This window comes from Buteo buteo, chromosome 21 (genome assembly GCF_964188355.1).
Source record: "Buteo buteo chromosome 21, bButBut1.hap1.1, whole genome shotgun sequence".
Lineage (NCBI taxonomy): Eukaryota > Metazoa > Chordata > Aves > Accipitriformes > Accipitridae > Buteo > Buteo buteo.
The window spans coordinates 6,523,299-6,542,415 of NC_134191.1; the positions used below are offsets into that span (position 1 = coordinate 6,523,299).

A 19,117-nucleotide genomic window follows, 5' to 3' on the forward strand; every position below is an offset into this window, starting at 1 on the left:
TAATGCAGTGGAATCAGAAAGAACCAAATTTGGTTGCATAAGGACCCTGAGAACCACCAGAAATATATCTAAATATAACACAAGCTGACCCTGTCTGCATGAAAAAAAATCAATACGTGTAGGAGGTATTTTCAGTTTCTTTCTGCCACAATTCTCCTCCGCTAACCTCTGACTTGATGACTGTCTGTGGTCAGGGTACCGAGGATGACACTGTGAACATCGACTATTTACCTCACATTTATATTCCAGTGCTTTTTTTGCTCCAAGGCATAAAGGAGATGTAGTCCTGTTACAGACCCTGAGCAAACATGTAATCCAACCCTATGGATGGAGAAGGGAGCCTTGAATGTCCCATAGGCATTCAGCCAATTTTGAAAAAACCTCCATCAAAGCAGTCTCCATGAGTTTTTTGAGCAGCTTGTACCACTAGTTTCCCACACTTAGATACAGAAAGTTTCTCCTCATGTACCTACCAAATTACCTTTGCAAGACACTTTATTTATTTTTATGCTATTTGCGGTAGCTACAGAGAACCACTTCTTTAAATCATGCCCTTCTTTAAAGCAAACCTCTTCAAGGAGACAGCATGTCTCCAATAAACTCTTTTATTGCCTAAACAAACACAGCTACTTCAAGCTTGCTCTACTGCTCGCACTTGCTGAATCTCTTAATTTTCATGTTATTTCCTTGGGATTGCCTCTTATTCTTAATTTGAATGGTCACCTATAGTCAGTGATCATCTACTTGCATGTGAGCCCTGGGCTGACCACCAAGCACACAGAACAGGTCTGGGACCTCCCAGTGCATTATCCAGAGGCACAAACTGACATGAGGTCCTCTCCTTCATCCCTTCCTTCCCTCCCCCTAGCGATCTCTGCAAAATAACCTACCAGCTCACCTGGTGAGTGGGAAGAAAGGTGAGTGACCTGCTCTATAGCAGGTCAGTTATCTTTTCCTTCCATGGGAGAAATGAAATTCTCCATCAATTCAGGGTATAGAAAACAGTGTCTTATTGCTTGAGATAATCTGCGCAACAACTTTAATGCTTTCCTACCTGGCAGGCAAAGTTTACAGCAGGGGAAAATGCATATTTGCCATGTCTGAAACATCGTGCTGCAGAGATTTCCTTCAAAGACATTTCTCTCCACATTTTTTGGTGTGCTGCCTGCTTTACACGAGTACTGCTCTGCTTCTTGGAGGTCAGTTGGGAGTGGAGCGGGGCACTGTCTCTGCTCTGCCTCCTCTTTGAACAGGGTTGAAGCAATTCCTGTGCTTCCTTGAACGCAGTGCCTGCAAGTCTGCCCATCTCTTAAGTAGGCCATACACTAGGGGGTAGGGAAGATTTTGAGCTCTAGTGAGGGACTGAAAGAACCTGGATAATCACAATGAAAAATTCTCTCTGATAAATGTAGTTGAAATGCTGGGCTGTAATAAGGAGATATACTATGTTGGCTGTCCAAGTTGGGAAGTCTGTTTGTGCAACCTTAAAAATGAAACCTTGAGGCGATACTTACCTCTTCAGGAGTTTACTTTGGCAGAAGAGTTCTTTGTAGGATGGTGATGAATAATAAATAATGCTGTATGGAGAAAAGGGTCTATTCTACCTCTGCTTTACTGCTAGAATAGCTGTACTTTACTCTCTGGGCAGTCCTGTTGGTCTGGGTGGAATTTTTCCTGGAGGCAAGAAGTGGACTCAGTTTGAGTTGAGAGAGCAGGTCCTAAAACATTTTCCTAAAAATTAATTTTCTAAATGAGATACTATTTAATTTAGGTGATCCTCTCACACATAGAGATTATACTTTTGAACTGCAAGTGATCAGTTACTTGTGTCAGCATAACTCATATGCTTCATTTGCAAGTTGACTACTTCTTGCCACGTAAATACACTTGAAAGCTGTGAGTTCTGGTAACCAGAAGTCCCTGGAGTATACACTGGAGTTAGTGCACATGAAGAAGCTACTGTTCCCTTGCCTGGAGGGGACCTGAACTAGCCCCTGTAGTTTGCATTGCATTAGTTTCTGAGTAGACACTTGTTCTGCCTCAGTAGAGGAGGCAACAACCTCGATTTCGAACTCCTCCTTACACTGTGTGAACTTGAGCTCTTCTGGCAGTCCTTTAGTTCTCAGCTTCAGTCCCTTGCTTGAATTTGTTTTCTGATTCTGTGCACTGCTGTTACTGCTTCTTTGTGATCTGAGCTCCACTGGATTAAACTTGGAGGCCACAAATTCTCACTTAAAATGAGTCCAACTGAAAAAGGCTTTCCAACAGAACATCCACCCAACTCACTATTTTCACTCTGGCATAATTAACTGAAGAAGGCTACAGTGACTGGGGCAGAGAATTAGGGTGGCTTAGGCATATTTTTGCAGTCCTCCCAGCACATCCTCTTAACATGCCCACAACGGATGGAAGGTTTGTTGTCATCTCTAAAGGAGACAGTGAAGACAGATATACCCTAAAGAATGCCAAGTGCTGGGGAAGACAGACACATTTCCCCCAAAACACATGGCACATAGGATGTCTGTCTGTGTGTGGATGGTCTGGCTGCTGGTGTGGTTGATGCCTCATGGCATGTGGATATAATAGTTCAGTACTCCCTTCTTAGGAGGCTGTGGGTTTTATTTCCTTTAGCTCTCATTGGCATTGTGTTTGTTTCCTCCCCACCTCCTCTAGTTGCTGTTAAGTGAGATTTTTAAATATTTGTGTGGAGAGGGCTGACTAGTGGTTACAGACTGAGCGGCTGCCAGCAGAGACTGATGTCATAAATTGAAAGTGATGTCATCAAAAAGCACTTAAAAAATTGCAGGTGAAGCGTGTTGGGAGTCTGCTGGGGTCTGAGAGGTGCTGAAACTGCTGCAGCCCCCCCGTGGTTTTTAGGCTACGTGCCTGGCTTAAAAGTGAGGAAGTACCCTTGCAGTTTGGTGCTACCTCATTTAACTAACTTTCTTGCTGTCTGAAGTGCTCACTTCAGTTTGCTTTATGCTATGGAGCTTGATGTGATCGGGCCCCTCTCAGTGATACCTGTGGGAGAGTAAATGCAGCAGAAAAGTTGATGTTGACTCTGGGAGTAAAGGGTAGAGGAACTGGGCTCGAGAAAAGTTTTTCTTTCTTGCACTGTGAGAATAGCCTTATGTTACTACATGCTTAACTTTGTGTCCTCCCTCAGTTTGCATAGTGCCTTCCTACCTGGTGTCACTGTTACTTGGTGTGAGTAATGATGGGCAGAACTGAGACCTTTAAGCACCTTACTTGTCCCCATGTGATGCACCAGCTGGGTAGACAAGCAGGATGTATCAGAAGGGAACACGAAGTAGAAGCTGGAAGGTTTGTTACCTCTGTTTGTGGTGTTGAAAAAGATCACCTCTGGTTACTGCATCTTCTAAGGTTCACTTCAAAATACCTGATGTTAAAAAATTGGCAGCGATGCAGAGAAGAGCTGCGTGACGGCTTTAATAGAGCAACGCCTTCCAAGGAGAGGCTTCCTCCATCTCACGTATGTGAAAGTTGGGGACGTGACGGCGGGCTGCGAGCAGCCGGTGTGGGCAGCGACACTGGGGAGCGGAGGGCACCTTCATCTGCCAGCGAGGGACCTAATGAGATCAGATGCCTAGAAGCCGAAGCTGGACAAATTCAGATCAGAAATCAGGTGCAGCATTCAAAGTGAGGTTAATTAACTGTTGGAATTACTTAGCTGTGGTGAATTTACCGCCACCTGAAGTCTTCAGATCGAACTAAAGTTACCTGGCCTGCTGCAGGGATTTCTGGGTGAGGGTCGAGGGACTAAACTCGGAATCTAAACTGCATTATTTCCCTCTGTCTGGCCCATTTCTGTGGGCTCGCAGGGCACCTTGAGGAGACGGGGCACACGGCCTGTGAGAGGGCGCAGGGAGCCTGCCAGCCCCAGGGCCTCCTCCTGCGGGTGCCCGCGCTCCAGAGGAGGGTGAGCGGAGGAACCCTCTGACAGCAACGTCTTAATATGATTAATGACGAAACTTAATTCGCACGGCCGGTTCGTTCCCGCACAAAGGAGCGCTCGCAAATCGGAGGCTTTGCGGCAGGCGAGGGCCGCTGAGGGGATCTCGCTGAGGGGATCTCGCTGAGGGGATCCCTCTGAGGGGATCCCTCTGAGGGGATCCCTCTGAGGGCCTCAGGGCGGCTCCGGCGGGGAAACAACGAGCGGGGTTCGGCGGAGCCATTGGGGCACGTTGTACGGCTGAGACTGAATGAGATTTCCGAGTAATGACACAAGTTGGAAGTGTTTAATACCCCGCCGCTAAATTATGCATGCGGCCTGGGCCGGGGAGAGCTCGCAGCCGGCGGGGCGCGGGTTGGCGGGAGCCGGCGGAGCCGCCGAGCGGCCGCCAGGGGGCAGCATGGCCACGCCGCAGCGCCGCCGGCCGCCCTCAGGGAGGCGAGGGCCGCCCCGCCGCCTCAGCTCCCCTCCACCGCGCTTTAGGACCGGCAAAAAATAAAGTTATTCCGCACGGACAAAAACGATTTCCCCGCTCGCGGCCCTAAAACTGCCGTGGGCCGCCGGGCCGGGCAGAGGAGTGTCACCTTTGAGGTGTCGGCCCTCCCCTGAGGGGCAGCGCCTGCCCTCCGGGCGGTGGGGCCGGGGGCAAGCTGCTTCTGTGGGATGAAGGGGTCTTTGGAGGGATATTGCGGAATATATGTCCTGTTTATAGTCGCTTAGCCCTGAAATGGGCGGTCTGTGTTAGTGAGCTGCTGTATAGCAGGTGGAACTGGCCAAGCAGGTGTTCGCTCTAGCTCTTTTCTTGTTTTTTTTGTCTCCATTTCCCCTCAAACTCGAATAGCAGCAGTTTTCAAATACAGGTGATGACCAGACTCTATCTTTTTTTTTCCTCTTCTAAGAAATTGCAGATGTTGCCCTGTTTCCTCTCAGTTCTTTATTCAGTAGGACATAGGAGTTTAACAGGGCTGACGGTGGGGTTAAACTCTCTGGCTGGCAAATCGCTCTGTGAAGAGTGTGGCACCCGTACTTGTTTCCGTCTTACCAATTGCTATACAGAAGAGGAGTCTTTTAAGGGATGCACTATCTTTATTTTAAGTGAGGAATTATTGAGAATGGAGAAATTAAGGCCTTTTAAATATTTAATGGATGGAGGTTTTGTAAATTATTTAATAGCTTATTATAAAAGATGGCATAAAGTGGTTTAGTAATTTATTCTTTACAGAAAGTAGCCGTAAGAAGTATTTTACAACATGTAAATATTGGTAGGAAAAGTACCTAATTTAAAATGCTATCTTATTCCATCTGTCAAAGGAATTATACAGTGCCCATACAATTTTCAAATAACTTTAGAACCTTTATTGTTTCTGTTCTTGAAACGCTTCTCTGGCATAGGGAAATGCTATTTATACCCATTGTACTGGAGTGCAGAGGCACAGAGACAGACTGTGCTGGGACTGAGGAGCAGCAAGTCTGGCCATTGCAATTCCCTTTAGATACCAGAACCCACAGTCTTAGTTTGGGCATGTGGATGCCCTAAATGCTGACACAGGAGAGTTGTGTAGCCTCTGGGGTGACTAATCTGCAAAGCAGGAGTTGTTCATGGCCAGTCCATGCATAAATACTGAGAGCAGAGCCCTTCCCCTTTCCCCCTTCCTCCTTCCTTGTTTTCTTTTCTATAGCTTTGCTAGAGATAGAGATGGGGGCTCAGTTGCTTCCTGGCTAGAGCTTGTTGTATAAAAACGAGCCCTTTCTTCATAAGATTGCTTTCCTGGGGTAACTTCTGTTCAAATCCCTCTTGTGTAAATTAACCCTGCTGCATTGAAGTTAAGGACTTCATCCACAAAATTCCAGTTGTTGTCAGACATGTTGGCGCCTCTTGGGAGGTGATGCTGATTTTTATTTTGTTTGAAGCGGCGCTCAGTTTGCTCGCAGGTGGCCAGTGGGAGGGCTGGTGCCTGCCCGTGGGAGCAGCTGCCCTCGCAGGCCACCCTGCCCCAGCAGAGCTCCTGGCGCAGAAGGTCAGGAGTGATTTGTTTGTTTCTGCAGCCTGCAAATAAGTAGCTCTGCTTTCCAAAGTAACACTGCACCCTGGGATGAGGCAGGGACCAGGAGTAAAACCACCGATCAAAAAATATATACAAAACATGGTTTTGCCATAAGAAGCCTGGAATTTCTTTTACTGTTATTAACCAGGTGAGCTTCTTGCTTCTGTTTTGATCTGCCTCCTTCGTTGACGTAAAACAGCTGAATGTCAGACCTAAGATTGCACTGTAGGAGTTTGCCTTACACTCCCCTCAAACAACCCTATTTTCTTAAGAAATATTGCTGCCTGGAAAGCATCAGAAAGCCCCAAGATATGCTGGTGGCTGTATCATCTGCCACTTTTGCTGTATCCATTTAATTAGAATAAGTGAGAATAATCAATACTGCCTTATCTTTTACCAATGTTTAACATGTGTTTACAGAACAGGTTACACTAAAGTTAGTATTTACCTGTAGATGCACCTACACAGGTTTTTTTTTCCTCTCTAATAAAAATTATGGAACAGATGAACACTAAAACCTGAGTTAGTGTATTGCAATATTGATTTCTACAAGAGCACTGTAAGAATACATTTATCTATCTGTCCTATTATGAAATGGGTAAAAATGTACCACACAACCCTTTCAGTCATTCAATACTATATTGAAGAGCCTGTCTGTTTGCTTTTTCTCAATAGGCCTTTTGAGGCGCACTGATATTTTTTTGTTTTATGTGTATTTGTGGAAGAAAGGATTAATACAGGATGGTAGTGCTTTGTCTTAAGACATCTCTTTGCCCACATTTTGTTTTGATTAGAACTGCTGCATTGTGATTTTGGCTCACTCTGAAACTCTCCACATTGGAAAGCAAAGACAGAGTAAAATGTGATTAATTATAGATTGCTGGCCTGGTACCTCTTTAATTCCAGCAATTACTCTATTTTCTCCTGGAGTTCTGAACAGAAAGGAGCTGAGTGTATTGAGCCAGGGGCTTTCCTGTCCTAAGCGTCTGAGAGGTGTCTGCCTAGGTGCTTTTGTGACCCCAGAGATGCTTTGCACTCCAATGTGATAGTGTAATTTTGTGTTTCTTAAAAGCAAATCTCTAACTGGTCAAAGGAAGAGTGGAATGAAAAGAGTGGTGGGAGAAGATGAGAAAAGGTTATTGTGATCACTCCGTAAGTGAAGACCACATTATTATTACTCTCACAAATTGCACTGTGTTGTGTTTTCAATAGCAGAAGGTCAAGTTGAGCCCAGGGATATAAGTGAGAGAACAAATATAAACAATAAAAGCAGAGACTCTAACATCTATGAAATGGAGTGTTTGAGCTCATTATTCTGTGGAGTGTGTGTCAGTACTGCTGCAAAAATGTCTCCATATGGTGATTTCAAAGTGTAGTTTTTGGGTATAGTTGGGCTGGGTGTGAGATGTGATGCTGGCAGCAGGTAGAGACAAAAGAAGGTGCTATAATGCATTGATTGCACAGACATGATCCTATCGATGTGACCTTACAGACCCTCTGCTCCTGAGGAAGCCAGACTCCAAGGGCCTTGGCCAAATCTTTATGAAGACATTGAAGGATTTTTCCCCTGTCTTTAATAATCTCTGGTTGAAACTATTGGAGTTTTCACATAATCACGTGGAAATCTGTTTGCGCTATGGTGGTGTCTTAGACCTTACAGTTTTCACAGTGGTTGGGTGGCAAGAGGACACGTAATTATAAGGACACAGTGAGCTGTGCACATTATGTTTGTAATTTCTAGTATAGTGAACTCTGCCTTTAGTTAATGTAATGATATTTCAGAGCTGCCTTATCACAGTTTCTCTGTGTTGGAAACAAGTGAAAAGAGCAATGCGACTGATGCCTTTTGCCTTGGATTGTACTGTAGATGGCACTGTGAAACAATGATTTTGGTAACGAAGATCTATTTCACAACACCATTCCAGACGTTAATTGCAGTGTACTATGGCTTGCTTTCTAGGTCCCCAAAGTGAAGGAAAAATTCTGAAATGCAGAAAGGCTTATTTGCTGCTGCAAATGGGAATCTGGAATAACTATGAAAAACACACTGAAATAATTGTGTTTGACTGGAACAAAAGTCTTGCAAAGTCCCCAAGGTAAGAACACTTTTTATCTTTCAAATGACACTGAAGATTTGCTGTTCTGGTTAGCAACAATATCCACTTGAATCCAACAGAGAATGAAGGCTTGACATTTCTGAAAGCGGCAGCCCACTGATGCTGAAGGGCTCCGTACCCCTTGCTGCATCTGTCTGCCAAATTTCATTTTTTTTCTGCCTTTTTAAAGATCCTCCTGTATTTCTTTATATTAGTGGGCTGAAGACTTGTGTCCTGTCTACCTGCAAAGCAGACTAAAGTGTGCAAATGTTGTATCATTTTAACGGTACTGGATGCTTTTAACAGTTATAACTAAGTTGATGCTTTGTACTGATACACTTATTCCTGGACTTGAATATACTTACAAAGGTGTAAGGTTTTCCTGTTAACCTGATGAAACCTGGTTTCACATTCCGTGTCTAACATCAGGGCAACGGCTTCAAAAGAGTCAAAGTCATAATCTGGGAAAGCTTTTGAAATTAGGTCAGCACACAACTGTTTCCACTGAGCCCAGCTTTGCTCCTGCACTGGGAATGGTGGGAACAGCTGGGTGCACTTACATGCTGAAATAGCAGCTGTTCAGCATACAGTGCATGATTTGGGACTAAATACCTGTCCCTTCCATCAACTCACACCAGAAAGGGCATGCTTAAAATGTCTGATCTGTGGTATTTAATTCCAAGGGTTAAATCTTGCTTTCAATCACATCTCAGGAAACCTGAAGGAAGGTCCCTGTCTTCATTATGATACTACAGAGTGACACCAGAGCTGGGATCTCCACTGATACTTGGATCAGATTCCTGTGTTTGCATTTAGAGCAACAAAACATAAGAGGGATGGTATTGCAAGATGACAGATGATGACTTCCTATTTATTGGTAACTTGTGCTTGAGGTGCAAGTCATGTGTTTCTCATGGAGAGAGCAAGAAAACTAAGGTTAAATTCAGCTCTCTCTTCAAGAAAACGAGGTTCAGTTACCTGCAGAAGATTTGGGTGACTGAAATCTGAAGTGGTAGGTTGATTTCAGAGCTTATTGGGCAGTTTCCTTAGACTAATATTGGATCAACAACAATAACATTTATGCTGGTTTCACAGTGACTCAATTCCATTAGCTGCAGTAGCATTATGTGTTTCAGCTGGGTGCAAGAGGTGAATTAGGCCCATGCTTATTAGCTGAAGTGTAGCTGCTCTGAATTAGCCTCGGAGTGCTCCATAAGAGGATACTTGTGGGGTAGGCAAGGACTAGTGACATCTTTATCTTCTGGGATTGATTCATGCTTGCAGAAGACTCCTGTATGTTGCTGCAAAAAAGCCTCAGTGTATTTTTTCCTGTACTGGTTAATTTGCATTTGGGGTGGCAACATACTGGGCTTGAAACAGAGCACCTTCTTAAAGCAAGGAAAGCTACCTTTTTGTTAAATCAGTCCGTAAAATATGGCTTCTTTACATGTAATTTTTCTTTTTCTTAAATCTGTAGACATGGTGAGTCATATTTGTGTAGCTTTTTAAAAAAGTTTGTAGGCTGGAGTAAAGTCTACAGGACAGCTGAAGGTGCTGAGTTTTTCACCAATGTATTTTTTTCTCAAGTGTAAAATAGTGTTTGTTGCTAAAATACATACAACAGGCTTTTGGTCTCTTAACTTTTGACATTAATAAGTGCATTTGTGATTTGTTTGGGCTTTATCAACATTCCCATTCATACGCAATGAGAGAAGAAAATTGTTTTGTGATGTGTGAAAGGGAAAATTATGCAAGCACTTTTAAATGAGAAAACATGGCATCTGTTTTGGTTTCATTTGTAGATGGTTATCAAATTTAAAACAGGATCCAAGTGCTTCACCTGGCTTTGCAGTAGGGCTAAGGCATAGGTGTTTTTTTTTTTAAACCATCAGTCTATTCAGCACTGGAATATTGGATTAGCTGAATAGTCTCAGGTATTTTAAAGATCTACAGATAAACAAATTATTTAGAAAATACTTGAAAGAATCAGAACTGGAATCTGCAGGGGAAAGAAGTTCCCAAAGGACTTTTTGGAGCAAATAAACATGCTTATGACAGGCTTGCCCAAATCCCAGCTTGCTGATTAACTGCAGACTAATGTCACTGCTATGAAAGCAATATTTAGTTCAATTTATGCAAATCTATAAATTGCCTTTAATTAATTTGATGTATTCCTGCTTACAGCATTTGCTGAAAGTGTGGAACATTGTATCTAAGGGTTCAACTGCATAATGCCCATTTATGTATAGCATGAGTAATAAATCATCATAACTGAGTTTAAGAAAATGATTAGATTACCTTTCTATATGATGAATGGCATAACATAAGCTATTGAGGGATTTAATTGTAGATATTTGCAGCAAAATTACTGAGGATTTGTGGTCTTAGTTCTAACACTAACATGGATAAGACTAACAACATCCGCCTTCTTTAGAACAAATGTTTTCTGAAATGCAGTTTCTAACACCCTGGCAAAGCAGCGAGTCCTCATGTATTTGACTGAGGTACTGGTTTCATGAGTGTTTAACCCTCAGCAAACCTATTGATCTCCAGGAAAGCTAGCCAATGCTGTGTGCTTGGGAGACCCAGCCAATTCGTGTGCATGGCTACATGGGAGTTGGTAGCTTTAGCAAGTATGTCCTGAGAAGTATTAAGTAAGAAGGACATTTTTTTGTGATGCTTCTATGATTTTGAGGCAGGTGCAATTTAAAAATAGTAGCACAACTTATAAATATGTATATTTAAATTTGAGTGTGGAGGGATCTTAATCCAACCCCCCCCCCACCCCTTATCTCCAATTCATGGAAGTGTATTGCACTCATAATGTGTTACTATAAATATGTGCTTGCAGGTAACATGATGTGTGATAGCCATTGCATTGCTTCTAATTATAAAACATGCTTGCCAAAGAATTGATCCCAGCTAAACCATGAATGTGATTTTGTCAGTGTTGCCTTGTAATAAGCCATATTAGTTATTCTTCAGCATCTTTTCAGCTTCTCCTTCCCCGCATCATTTTTATGTTATTCCCTACTCACATTGTTCTTTCACTCAACTGCTTCCTTTTCTGCCTCCAGGATGAGATTCTGTGCCAAATCAATGCTTCTATCTGACTGGCTCTTTCTGGTCTATGTGTTAATGGTCTGCTGTAAATTGTTGTCCGCCTCTAGCCACCATCCCCGGGGGCACACAGGTAGGAGCTTTTAAACTCATTATATGCTACTGAGACCAATTAATAACACTTGCAGAATGTTAGAGCTCACTTTTTAGCAATGGATAATTGATGAGGCTATTGACAGCATGTTACAATCAGTGCAATGGGTTAAAAATACAGCAACAACAAGAAAAAAATGAGTTATTGTAAATTGTCATGGTTTTTGTCTAGTAATTTTATGTACTGAAGCTCACCAGACAGTTTTTTGAGTGACTTCATGACTGCTAGGACTTTGGGATTTGTTTGTGTCATTTTGCTTTATCCTTATCCAAAGATATTCTGAAATATATCTTTATCTTCTCTCTCTTAATCCAGTTGTTATCAAGAGACTTTACAACAGTATCATTGGCTTTGGTGGGCAATAGATCAAAGCCCTCAGACTTATGTTAGCCAGTTCTTTCACTAAGTAACAGAAATACTGAACTGTGGTTTAGTTCAGCTTGTATGATCCTTCTTTTCCTAACTTGCATAGTGAGGCAAACAGAAAGATATTGCATTTAAGAGGATGCACTATTGTAGTAGAGTATATCTACCAGGCACAATGTAGTATCTTATTTTTTATAAATAAAAAAAATTGCTCAGAACAAGATGAGTTGGCTTCATGAAGAGATACCAGACTGGATCTTTGAAGCAACTTCTCTGTGCTAGGATCATGCAGACATATCAGCTTGAAAGCAGAAAGAAATAGAGATGTACTAATGCTAATGCAAGATACCAGTGCAAGTCCTAAAACTGGATAGCTGAGTTAGCCCTATGTCACCTTTGAACCCAGAAGAGAGAGAGGTAAGTTAACAAAATACCACCTGTGAGCTCTGCTTTTTAGGAGAGGTCAAAAGCGTGGCTGCAAGACCATGGTGAGATGACTGCATTCTCAGTACCATGGTTAGCTTCATGCTGGCTTGGGGATTTCTGCAAGTGTTGCTATTTGTGATGTAGTCTCATTATTAAATTAGGTGTAATGCCTTAAATCCATATGTAATGTTCTTAGCTCTAAGCCAGACTACTGTGGGTCTGGGTCTAATGTTAGCATCCACTTCAGCTCAGTGCTAGGATGCATTTGTTAGAGGCTCCATCCTCCAGATGAGACGACCTATTGATCTCTTTCCCGGCTGCTTCTGGTGATTGTCTAGGTAGGAGCTGAAGGCTCCTCATGTGCTCATCAAAATCTCTTCAGTCCTGGCAAGAAGGACTGACTGTGACCTGCATATAGCTGCTCTGTCTATCTATGCACATCAGCAGCATGTGTATCTAAGAGCTACACAAATCACCTCCTTGCCCTACCCAGTCACCTGCTCTGCACTCCCTGGTGCTGTGCAGCACACGTATGTGTTTGCCATAACATGCAATCACAGGTTACGGACAATAACTGACATGTTGCAGCAGAAGCCCATAATGTGATTCCAGTGAATACAGTGTTAGAGGATGGTCTGTATTACCATTTTGGAGGTAGCTGTTATGGAAACTAGTTGAAGCACTTCAATGAGGAAGGGGGTCTATGTACAAAGACAAGTTAATTAGGCCCTCTTGACCTTTCCTGTAAACAACTGCTGTTTAGCAGAGCATTTCAGAGCTGACTACACAGCAAAACCTGGAGAACAGCCTTCTGCAGCTTTTGTCATTCAGGGAAGACTCTTGTAAAAAGAAATGTTATTTTTGTCTTTTAAAGATGCACTTTGCATGTGTACCTAAGGGAAATACCTGTAATAAGGCAGTAGGGATCCTGTGTTGTGGGCTTGTATGATGAACACTCACTATGTGTTATGTAAATTATGACAATCTTTTTAACATAACATTTCAGAATACCTGACTGCATACTTTTAACTGACACCAAGAATTCTTTCCCCCATATCAAAGAGGTACTGTAAAACACAATCAAGCTGCTCGACTGTTAAGCAGATTTGCGTACTGTGCTTTCTCTGCTAGGCTAAAGAAAGGTTCTGCTTTTCATGAATAGATTGGTCAGATTATGGAGCTCTTTTTCAGATGACACCCTTGAAGCTGGAGCCTTCGTGTAGCTTTTTAGACTGTGGTATCATATTCTTGCCCAGACATGAGTTTCTCTTATGTCTACACTGAAGTGACCGCCATCCCACTTTATGATTCCATGTAGCAGATGAAACAGTTGCCCCATTTTTGATTCTCCAGCTCCCCGTGTCTGACATATGGCACCATAGAGCATTTAGAGGGCTTGGGGAGCTCTTCTCAAGGGGCCTGTGTTTCCCAGCCTCATCTTATCTTCGCTGTTTGATACAACACCTAGATTGACCCGGTAAGGTATGATCAGATCTGTGATGGAATCTGGTATGTGAGCAAGACAACACCTTGTTCATCAGGAAAGCAAATAATTTAGAGCTTTTAATGTAGTCAGTTTTGTGGAAAGCAAATAATTAGCCTTATTTGTTTAATACAAATTAGCATGTTCTTGGATGGTGTTTGAGATAACATTGTCTATTGACTGCAAAAATTTTAACATTTTTCGAAGTAAAATGTCCTGAAGCACATTAGAGGGATGGATTCCAGCTTTGTATTTGGCAAAGGCTTTGTCTGATGTCCCTTAGGTTAAGCAGCTGTAATCAGACAGGTATGTACGAAGGTGGGAAATGCATGCTGTTTATGAGGCATGAGGTGCCTAGCCTGGGATATGTTAGGAGGAGCTGTTTTTTAAGAACATCATGTGTCTGCTCCTGAAAATCAGTGTGTTTCAAGCTATGTACTTGACATCACTAGTCACTTTTGAAAAAAATGCTTACTCATTAAAGCTAAGGAAGTTTATTAACCAAGAGCAGACAGTAGAATTTAAGATGAAAAGTGGGGATTGACTTTTTTTCTTTTCAAAATACTGCCATTTTAAGGATCCTAATCTGGGAAAAGACAGTTATTGACTCTGGTCATGTTAGATGGTGCCTGAAAGAATGACATTCGACAGCTGTCTCTGCAATATTCAGACAGGAACAGAGACTAGATCTTTAAGGACCCAATAAGCATCCTGTTTCTGAAAAGTGGGAGAGAATGCCATTGAGCAATCCCTTTGACAAAAAGGGCCTCTTCACTGTAATAAAGTGTAAGACAGACCTGATTCTTTCTTTTGTTCTGCGAAATATTCACCACCATCAAATAACTGTTAGTGGAGAAAGAGACTGTTCAATCCAGCAAGCCAGTCCTGCCATTGCTTTGAAGCAGTTTGGATCTTGAGCCCAGCTTGGAGGCCACAGCCTATTTTTCATTTGAACACTGTAATTGCTTTGACTGACAGAGTTAACTAGGCAAAAGGTAGAGGAGAAATGTTCCTTCTCATTACCATTAGATCACTGAAGATGCTGCTTATGCAGATTATTTCAGTAGGCTCCCTTTACATCTATGTAGAGAAGACATGTCAGAATATTCATCTGACTTTGTTGCTCTGAATTACCCTTCTGAAGAGTTTGTCTTTTGCACTGACAATAGCTGAGGGAAGCATAAGCACCAACCTTACTATAGCTATTTGAAATTGGGCAGTATTTCAGGCTCCCAGACTACCTAACTGGTACTGATATAACTATCAATTCCATGCTGTGCTGAATGAAGCAACATACATTTAGTACCAGAAAAGATTTGTTTCCACTTCACTGCTATAAGTCAGGATCCACAAAAGATGAAGCACTGAAAAGACACTTCCTCAGGTCACCTCACGTGGGGGCTGGACTTGCAGACCATTTATTGGTATAGCCAGCTGAGCAGTTTCTGTCATGAAATACTAGTGGAGCTTGGCTTTTTTTGAGACTGCTGTGTTTTATTTTTATGTGATGATGTTCACTTGAAATGCTTGTAGCCTCCTGCTTGCTGAAGGGTCTAGATTTTTTGGAAAGTCCATTATTATTAATATGCCCAGAATGCATATATTTAATGAACATCAGTAGCTTAAAGCAGGGCCAAATTTGTCTCTGAATTGTCTCACTCAGTTCACATTTTCTCTTTTCTTTGTGATTTCAAGTGAAGACTTCAGTGGCAGCCCTAAAGGTTTGCTTGCTTACCACACCTGCAGGATGATGCAAATCATAGGGATAAATCCCTGTGTTTGAGTGCACTGGGACAGCTTAGTCTTTTAGCCAACCAGAGGAATAAGTAGCAACTTCTTTTCATGGAGTTTATTCCTTGTTGCACTGCAGACAGTTTTATTTACAGGGTTATCAGAGGTTAAATAGGAGAAGTCTTGTTAAAAATGGCAGTGGCAAGCAAATACGTATGACCATAGAGATTGGGAAGTGGGTTCAGGAGGGAATTATCACCAGCCTGAGCTGTTGTAAACTCTACATTTTTGCTTAGTGAAATCCAGCTGAAAATCTGTAATTTGCTGCCTGGCATCTTAGATGTGATCTCCAGCAACCAGAATGCTGTCCTAGCTGGTTTTCAGTGTACCAGTGATTTCCATCACATGTGAAAGACAAGGTGCTTCTGTAGACTCTGCTGAGCAGGGCCTGAGCTGGGACCTGAGATAATTTTCTGGGATTTCACAAGCGTTCTCCTTTGTTTTCTTCTGATTGATGCTTGAACAGGGAGACACAGATGTATGGAAAGGCTCGGCTTGTGTAGGAGCACTCTGAGTGAACAATGCAGCAGTGTGCTTGACACGGAAGACAAAGGCTCTCCTCACTGCTGCTCCCTTTCTGCCCTTGCTATGGCTCATGGAAAGCAGACTTTTTCAGAACCTGTCTGTCTCTTTTTGTCCTTCTTTCGTTGCTCTCTGAAGAGGTGCTGGTCTAACCGATCAGTGGGATGGTCAAAGTCACTTGTTTGTCACAGAAACAGACCTCCTGTAATTTGGTAGTGGCAAGTATTGTATGTACATGGACCTGAGTCAAAGATCTGCCCTTGATGGACAGCAAACAAGACCTGCTGAAGGCAGTACAGAGGGCGTGTGTTGAACTCTATGTTTAATAATTCTTTTCTGTGTCCCAAACAGCAAAGGAAAGTCAGTACCCCAGAGAAGTGGAAGAATCTCCCCCCAAACCTAGCGACCACTCTAACACGCTGGGAAAGTACATGCTTCATTTTCCTCTATTAGGTAGCGAGGGTGGAATAGCAGTCTATGATAGGTAAAACCTTGATGAGTTGTCAGTGTGGGGTGGTTATCAGTGAAGTGGGTATCAGGTGAAGAAGAAATGAACATCACAGTTCACCTGAAGGATGAATAAGGGATTCAGTGATGCTGTTGGACTGGACTTGGGGGGCTGCGTGGCAGGTAGGCATAAATGATACTGGGAACATCCCAGCAGAATGTTGCTCCTTTATGCACAAAATAGTAATTCATGTGCTGAGGCATGTATCAGACATTGTTTTGGTCTGCAGGAGCCTCTGAGCCTGCTTTTTCTAAACTTTGAATGTGAAATGTCACTGTCAGCTGGAATTCAGACCTGTTGATACCTCTTGATCATGCTTTTGGTTTCAGGTGGTCTCGCAGCAGACTGAATTCTTCCACATCAATTGCAGGTTTTCACAACTTTAAGGACTTTGTGGACAGAATCCTGTCTCCATTGGAGTCAGAGGAAAAATTCCTCCCTTACATAGGCTCCAGGACTTCATCTACTCAAGTGAAGGCTGTGTGTCTGAAAAATGCAGCTTAGTAGTAGAAATATTGCTGCTTTCAAGGAAAACAGGAAAACCCAGGCTTCTTGCTCTCCCCTTGTTTTTGGGTTGGAGCATCATTCTTCCTTCCGTGGCTGTCGGATTGCTACGGGCACGGTTCCCAGTTCCAGCAGAGGGCCCTGCAAGGCTGCAAGAAGGGGCTCCAGCACATAGCTGCAGACAGGAACCACGCTTGCTTTCTCGTGATTTAAATCATAATGGTGCATTTTACTAATTAGAATTATGAGTTCTTTTGTATTTCAACGGGTCAGACATGGTTAGTGCACAATAAGCTTTAGCCCTTTGTTCTACTTAACTCCTTTTATGTCTTAATGTTTTATTCAGTGTGTTATTTATGTGTTTTATTATCCAGCTTCTAAATATAGGGTAGCTACAATATACAGCCCTTGCTGTAATCTCTTCAAGTATTATGGTAGGGAAAGCAATTCACTTGAGCAATAGGTTCCCTTTAAGAAAAAAAGGAGCAGAGTTTCCTGCGTGAAGTTTGCTAGTGTATTTATTTTTGAGAAGAAAAAAGAGGAAGAAATACTTCTTGTTTTCCCTTTTTTCCCCTTACATTAGAAGTTTCCATCGTTATTTATATGACAGATTTTGACAACAACTTCAATTTGGATGCACAGTGCTATGTTACCAGTAAGGGGCAATTCAGTGTTAGTCTAGTCTTTTATAGGGTAAAACATACCTTCTGGTATTCCATGAATGTGCACTTTAACTGCGTGGAATGTAATTGCTATAGTTTTCCACATACATGCACCTTAACTACATGGAATGTGATTGCATATGAAAACAGTTGTGTATTCCAGGGAGTCGGGGGGGGGGGGGGATTTACAGACAAACTGGTGAATGTGTAGGTTTTGTGTATCATATTTCATCATGTTTCAAAAAAGGTGGGGGGGAAGGGGGAGTTCTGTAACAAAAAGAAGATGTAGTCTCATTTAACACAGAAAAGGCCAAGTCCAGTGTATCAATCTTTGTAGCAGGAGGTTGAAACCAAGCTCTTTCCTGCAATCTCAAAGTGACCTTATTTTAAAGCCATTGGGGAAAGCTTGTGAAAATACCGTCTTTATTTTATTCATTTTACATTGACAGCATCATTTTTTGTATAGCTGCTATCTGCAATAAATGATAATATTTACATTCCATTGGCCAAAATTCTAAGCAAGAAAGCTTTCTTTGCCCTTTGTCTTTTTTAAATCTACTTCTTCCAAACATACAACTTGTATTATAAAAAATTATTATATTGCAAATCGGTAGGCTTGTGCTAATGTGGGGAGAAAGAAATGGTTGGATAAGTGAAAATCCACAAATAGGATGGAAAGCATCTTGTCCTCAGTGTTCATTTGGGTGAAGTGTTGCAACAAAAAGTGGAACATGTTCTACCTGGGAGCTCTGCTCTGGGTTTACATGGAGGTCAACACGCTGAGTCCTTGGGAGGATGGATGCTTGAGTGATGAAGGCAATAGATTGAAATGTAAAGGACTTGCATTGAATTTCTTGCTCTGAAATGATTAAAAGACCTGCCTTAGATGAAGTCCTGACCCTACTGAAGTGGGAGTTTGTGATTCTTCTGTGATTTAGTTTCCAGCCTGAGCCGGTTATGTCCTATGGTTTTTGGTCCCAGCAGAAAAGTTAGATTTCATAGTTATGATTTTATTAACGCTTAAGCCAGTCATTCTTACAGAATTCATCATTCAGGGTTTTGCAAATCACTGCCATTTTGAGGGATGGAAATTGCTTTAGGGCCTGTTCTGCTATTGATCGACATGTCTGTGCTTACTGCATGGGCTGCATTGCCACAGCCTTGCAATTACATTAATTGTAATAGCAGCACAGAGCCTGTCCCAAACTTAAAGTCCAATTTTAATGTAATTGTAAGGCTTTGTGCTACTGGAAAGTTTCATCCCAAATGAGTGACTGTACAGGCTTGAATAAAAGTCCATGGAAATGGATAGCGGTTTCTGTTGATTTGGTGATTTAGACTTCTTGTCTATTTTTGTCTATGCTGCCAACTGAAGGCTGATTCAGAAGCAGGCTAGGACATGGTCACCCTCCATACTGGCTTCCATTTGCCCATGGTTTTGGCTGTAGGTGGGTACAGAATATTCACCCTGTATTTAAGAGCAGGAAATTAGTTGTCATACTTGGCTGTAGCATCAAACATGCTCCA

General features: G+C 42.3%; 1 protein-coding gene across 1 annotated transcript in view; it reads left to right on the top strand.

Moving 5' to 3' along the window:
- Positions 1-8,034: 8,034 nt before the first annotated feature.
- The window catches only part of TAFA4 (TAFA chemokine like family member 4), a 52,050-nt gene continuing 40,967 nt past the window's right edge, over positions 8,035-19,117 (top strand). The window contains exons 1-2 of the mRNA XM_075052716.1: positions 8,035-8,114; positions 11,192-11,307. Of these exons, the coding sequence (XP_074908817.1) occupies positions 8,035-8,114; positions 11,192-11,307 (196 nt within the window). The remainder of the gene's footprint in view (positions 8,115-11,191; positions 11,308-19,117) is intronic.